At 51.4% G+C, this 6,644-nt stretch overlaps 1 protein-coding gene across 1 annotated transcript in view; it reads left to right on the top strand.

The window, feature by feature from the left end:
* The window catches only part of LOC122543998 (neurexin-2-like), a 139,549-nt gene that overhangs the window by 26,193 nt on the left and 106,712 nt on the right, over positions 1-6,644 (top strand). Inside the window, exons 3-4 of the mRNA XM_043683007.1 lie at positions 1,409-1,790; positions 2,947-3,137. Of these exons, the coding sequence (XP_043538942.1) occupies positions 1,409-1,790; positions 2,947-3,137 (573 nt within the window). The remainder of the gene's footprint in view (positions 1-1,408; positions 1,791-2,946; positions 3,138-6,644) is intronic.

Raw genomic sequence — 6,644 nt, forward strand, 5'->3', positions numbered from 1 at the left:
GACTTGTGTGTATGCTGTGTGTGAGTGTTTGCTGTGTGTGTATGTGTGTGAGTGCTGTGTGTGTCTGTGTGTGTGTGTGAGAGTGTCTGTGTTTGGGGAGGGGAGAGGTGAGTATGTGTGTGTGTGTTTGACTGTGATTATGTGTGTGTATATGTGAGTCTGTGACTGTGTGTGTGTGTGTGTGTGTATGAGTGTGTGATTGTGACTCTGTGTGTGTGTGTGTGTAAAACACTCCAGATACTGAACTAAACATTGGAGAAGCTGATCAGGTCTGACTGCATCTTACCTTTCACTCATTCATGGGATGAGGGGGTGGATAGCTGGACCAGTATTTAATTGCCTATCCCCAGGTGCCCTGAGGGCAGTTAAGTGTCAAATACAGCACAAACGGTCTGGAGTCACATGTAGGCCCCGACCCAGATGGGAAAGCAGTTTCCTTTCCTAATACAGATCCTGGAGAATCAGCTATCAGCAATGTTTTCATTGTCATCATTAGACTCTTCATTCCAGATAGACCTTTCCCCAAACTGGCCACAGTGGGATTCAAACCCAGTCCCCAGAATGTTCCCCAGAGAGGCAGGGGGGGCTCTGGATTAATCGTTCAGTGATAATACACACCGGGACGTTGACTCCCCTCTCAGCGGGAGTGAAAGAAACAGGGATAATGTTTCAACTTCAGCGTAGCCCTTCATCAGAACCCAAAACAGTCAAGAAACATTCTGCAGAAGAGTCATCATGGACTCGAAACGTTAACTCGGTCCATCTCTCTGTCTCTCTCCGTCTGTCTCTTTCTCTCTCTCTCTCTTTTTCTTTCTTTCTGTGTCTGTCTCTCTTTCTCTATCGCTCTCTGTCTCTCTCTCCCTCTCTCTCTTCATCCTGACCCTCTCTCCCTCCCTCTCTCTCTCTCTCCCCCTCTCTCTCCCTCTATCCTCCCTCCCTCTCTCTCTTTTCTGGTGCTCTCTGTCTCTCTCTCTCTCTCTCTTTCTCTCTGACAAACAGGCGGTTGTGTGTGGGTGATGCGTGACAGATGACAGGTGGGTGATGGGTGTGTGTGGGTGACAGTTGATGGTTGATGGGTGACGGGAGATGGTTGATTAGTGATGGTGGTGTGTGAGTGACGGTTGATCGGTGACGGGGATGGGTGATGGTTGATGTGTGACGGGGATACGTGACAGGTCATGGTTGATGGGCGATGGTTGTGTGTGAGTGACGGTTGATTGGTGACGGGGATGGGTGACGGGTGATGGGTGATAGTTGATGGATGATGGTTGATGGGCGATGGTTGTGTGTGAGTGACAGTTGATCGGTGACAGGGATGGGTGACGGGTGATGGTTGACGGTTGATGTGTGATGGGTGACAGTGGGCGTTCCCTGGTGTGACCCTCCGTTCTCCTCCTGCCGTCTCCAGGGCAGATGGCCGGTGACCACACGCGGCTGGAGTTTCACAACATCGAGACAGGCATCATGACGGAGAAGCGGTTCATCGCGATGGTGCCATCCAACTTCATCGGGCACCTGCAGAGCCTGCGCTTCAATGGCATGGACTACCTGGACCTGTGCAAGAACGGGGACATCAGCTACTGTGAGCTCAATGCCTTTTTCGGCATGCGGGACATCATCGCTGACCCGGTCACCTTCAAGACCAAGTCCAGCTACCTTGCTCTGGCTACTCTACAGGCCTACACCTCCATGCACCTCTTCCTGCAGTTCAAAACCACCGCCATCGACGGCCTCATTCTCTACAACAGCGGGGACGGCAACGACTTCATCGTCCTGGAGCTCGTCAAGGGGTGAGTGTCCAATGCCACGTGACTCCCTGCCAACGCCTCCCTGGAATCCCCACCCACCCTCCGGGGGAGCCATACTGAAAGCTCCCCGCCCTCCATGTGACTCCTTACCACTGCTTTCCAAGAATGCCAACTACCTCCTCCCATCTAGGGCGATGCCAAAGCCCTCCCTGTCCCCCCCCGGTGACTCCCTACCACTTCCTTCTGAGAATCTCACCCACCACCCCCCCTCCCTGGACCCCGGGCCATGCCAAAAGCTGCCCCTTCAGGGTCCACGTGACTCTTTACCAACACCCGCCCCACTGGACTATGCCAAAGCTCTGTGTTTGGACCCCACGTACTCCTGGGAGTCCCACCTCCACTTGCGTCCCGGGGCAACGTCAAAACCTGGCTGGGTGGAGTGCCCAAGTGACTCGTTCCCAAGACCCAACCACTCTCCCTACCACCAACCAAGAAGCCCATCCTTCAGACCCCGCAGTGAAACCTCCTCACTCTGGCCCTACATGACTCCTTCCCAATCTCCCCAACAACCGAGAAGCCCATCCGTCAGGTCCCACAGTCAAACCTCCTCACTCTGTCCCTACGTAACTCCTTCCCAACTCCCTAGCAACCAAGCATCTCATTCCCTCAGGCCATAGTCAAGCCTCCTCACTCTGGCCCTACCTAACTCCTTCCCAACTCCCTAGCAACCAAGCATCTCATTCCCTCAGGCCATAGTCAAGCCTCCTCACTCTGGCCCTACCTAACTCCTTCCCAACTCCCTTCACACTGAGAACGACTACTCCCGGGCCACGTCAAAACGCTCCCCCGCTTGGGGCACCACGAGACACCTGACCTGGTGCATTCCACCCACTCCACCAGGAATCCCCACCCCAGGGCGTGTGTTGAATTCTCCCCAGGCCTTACAGAGGGTGGGGGCGGAGGAAATCGAGGGGTACGATCCAGGGCGAGGGGAATGGGTTACCCTTCGGTGTGGCCTAGTTGGGCCGAAGGGCCTGTTTCCACACGGTGGGGAATCGATGAGGGGAGGGGGGTGGAGAATGGAGTCGTTGGCAGCGGAAGGGGAGTGGGGTTTCGGGGGTGTTGCGCGTCGTCCATCCAAGACCCTGAAGCACTCGCTCCCCCTCCCCCCCCCACCCTTCTCTCTCTCCCCCCACAGCTACCTCCACTATGTCTTCGACCTGGGCAACGGGCCATCCCTGATGAAGGGCAACTCAGAGAAGCCCCTCAACGACAACCAGTGGCATAACGTGATGGTGTCCCGTGACCCCAACAACGTCCACACCCTCAAGATTGACTCCAGGACGGTCACCCAGCATTCGAACGGCGCCCGCAACCTGGACCTCAAGGGTACGTTCTGGCGGGGGCGCTCAGGAAGGGGGTTGGGAGGCGAAGAAGTGCGAGGTTGGGGGTGAGTAAAGAACTGCCCACTCCTTCGCCTGTGTTGATGAGGGGGTGGCAGGATCTCCTCCCTCTCTCTGCCAACAGGTGCCCTTTCGGGGTCAGAGTTTGATCCTGCCCCCGATTGACCGAACCCCCACCCCCTCACCCAGACCTTTCCCCCCTTCTCAGAATATAGGTCTCCCTCGCCCCCCCCCCTCAGCGGGTCAGTGTCTGTCTTCCCACTCCTCCCCCTCTCCTCGCAGTGCCCAGTTTGGGGGCCCAGACAGAACCCTCCATCTTCACGTTTCTCGGCTGCCCCCCCTCAGGATGCGCTGGGTACCCCTCGCGCCGTCTCTCCGCAGTCACCTTTACTGCCGTCCCCGTTGAAGAAATCCAACTCAAGTGTCCATGTCGAGGGGTCAGCGTCCAGAAAAACACTCAGTCTTTCTCGAGTGTTGTTAGTGCTGCCTCCCCCTCCCCCATCCAAGGGCACAGAGGGAGTCTTCCCCCACACTCCAGGCATATGCCTTGATGACAGTGCAGAGTCTGTGAGAGGGATTCTGGAGGTGAGTTACTCACTGTAACCTGCTCTTGTGGTTTACAGTGGTATCTATATGGTGACTCAAGTTGAGCTTCTGGTGAATGGGAACTCCCAGGATGTTGACAATAGGGGAATTCAGTGATGGTAACACATTGAATGTCAAGGGGATGATGGTTAGTTTCAGTGATTGTAACACCATTGAATGTCAAGGGGATGATGGTTAGTTTCAGTGATGGTAACACCATTGAATGTCAAGGGGGCAATGGTCAGATTCAGAGACGGTAACACCATTGAATGTCAAGGGGGCAATGGTCAGATTCAGTGACGGTAACACCATTGAATGTCAAGGGGGAGATGGTTAGATTCAGTGATGGTAACGCCATTGAATGTCAAGGGGGAGATGGTTAGATTCAGTGATGGTAACACCATTGAATGTCAAGGGGGTGATGGTTAGATTCAGTGACGGTAACACCATTGAATATCAAGGGGGTGATGGTCAGATTCAGTGATGGTAGCACCATTGAATATCAAGGGGAGATGGTTAGCTTCAGTGACGGTAACACCATTGAATATCAAGGGGGTGATGGTCAGATTCAGTGATGGTAACACCATTGAATGTCAAGGGCCGATGGTTAGATTGTCTCTTATTGGAGAAGATGGTCCTGTGTCTTGAACCTGTTTTGTTGGAAAGGGAATGTAGGCCCCACAGAGATTACTGAACTGAGAGGACGTGGCTTCCTTTGATGTTAATGAAGGCAGCCTGCAGTACAGCAAGGAACCAGCAGAGGGAAATGTTTACCTGCAGATGGAGCCCACAGCTGTCAGAGGACAAAACAAACATAAATTAAACCAATCAGGCTTCTCGTTTCTGTTCATCAGCTGGTACTTCAGTTTATTTCACTGTTCTGTCCATTAGGTTCAGGGATTAAGGACCTTTGGTTGGAACACATCCCTACAAATCTGAAAAATAGACCATCAAAAGCTCCCCAGGATTTGGTCATCATGGGGTTAGATACAGAGTAAACACTCCCCAGGACAGGGACAGTACAGAGTTAGATACAGAGTAAAGCTGCGACAGGGTGGATTGTGAGCTGCCTCATGTTGTCGTGAACATGGTGTTGAATTGCCATGTGCCTCAGAGACCAACAGCTCGGCCATCAACCCATCCCTGTGACCTTCAGGAGAAGGAACCTGCTGGATTAGCTGAACAATCAACCCTACGTCAGCAAGTCAGGTCTGGTGTTTAACAGTGTAAGGACACCCGTCCCCTGAGAGTAGGAGAATGTGCAAATTAGGATCAGGAATGGTCGATTAAACCCATCAATATCGCTCTGCGCCCAACAAGGTGACAGAGTGCAACCTCAGATCCTATGTACACCACACTCCTTTCCTGATGAGATTCCAACCGTCTTTTGATAAAGAATAGACTTTGCTTCCACCATCTTTTCAGGGGAGAATCCAAAGTCTTACAATCCTCACAAGGAGTAACGTTCTCCTTGTCTCTGTTTTAAAAGGGTGCCCAGTATTTTCAAACTGGTCAGCCCTCATTCTAGATTTTCCCACAATATCCTCTCCATATTGTTATGGACCAGGCCAAACCCCATCAAAATATTTTAAGAGGGGAGCTGGGACCCTAACTTTTTCTTAATTGAAATGTGCAGCGTCTGTCCCAGATGCAATTTGACCAGTACGTCCACTTGACGTTCAACAAAACACAATTTATTCAAATGCTGTAGTTAAAATGCAACAAAATAAGGAATAACTTAACTCGGTTGGAAAACTTAATCGAATGATAGATGCAGCACCAATAACTAATTAACTGGTTCGATTTGGTAACATCCCATGTAATTTCCCCCCGCCCTTGGGGAAAACAAAAGGCAAATTCAGTAAAGCCAGATCTCGTCTAACGTGTCGTCCAGCAGTCGAGAGTGTGGCGCTGGAAAAGCACAGCAGGCCAGACAGCATCCGAGGAGCAGGGGAACTGACGTTTCGGGCCTAAGCCCTTCATCTGTAACCCAGCAGCCCAGAAAGAGAATTTACAACTTTTGTCTGTAATTGAGAGAGTGAAAAATAAGCTTCCACTTGTTCAAGACCCCAACATCAACTGAAAGCGAAAGATCCCTGGTTCTGTGGCTAGGATCATAACCACACCCAGCCGGGCTGCTTCTATTGTTCCAGCCTTTCATTAAAAACCGAACAACCCAGGCTTCACAAGTTGTTGATCATCTCATTGACTGCTCATCACTTGTCCCCCATCAGAAATTGGGACAAACTTGCCTGCCTTAAAAGTGTGGCACCTTCACAACATCCATCCAATCAAAAACACCCGTCATTCCGGAGATCTGATTTCACAAACTGGAGAGTTTTGGTGTTTCCTGTGGTAGCCATCAATTGTGCCATGTTCTTTCTCTCTGAATCTAATCTTGAATTCTCTTCCTCTCTTCATTTACCTTTCTATGCACTTGGATTCAGTCTTTGTCTATCACTTTACGGTCCGAGAGATGTACAGCATGGAAACAGACCCTTCGGTCCAACTCGTCCATGCCGAACAAATATCCCAACCTAATCTAGTCCTATTTACCAGCACCCGGCCCGCATCCCTCTCAATCCTTCCTATTCATGTCCCCATCCAGATGCCTTTTAAATGTTGTAATTGTACCAGCTTCCTCCACTTCCTCTGGCATCTCATTCCATACACGCACCACCCTCTGCGTGAAAAAGATACCCCTTAGGTCCCTTCTAAAATCTTTCCCCTCTCATCTTAAACCTATGCCCTCTAGTTCTGGACTCTCCCACCCCAGGGAAATAGATATCACCTTGCCTATTTACTCTATCCATGCCCCTCACGATTTTATAAATCTCTATAAGGTCACCCCTCATCCTCTGACGCTCCAGGGAAAACAGCCCCAGCCTATTCAGCCTCTCCCTGTAGC

Source organism: Chiloscyllium plagiosum, chromosome 45 (assembly GCF_004010195.1).
Source record: "Chiloscyllium plagiosum isolate BGI_BamShark_2017 chromosome 45, ASM401019v2, whole genome shotgun sequence".
Taxonomy (NCBI): Eukaryota; Metazoa; Chordata; class Chondrichthyes; order Orectolobiformes; family Hemiscylliidae; genus Chiloscyllium; species Chiloscyllium plagiosum.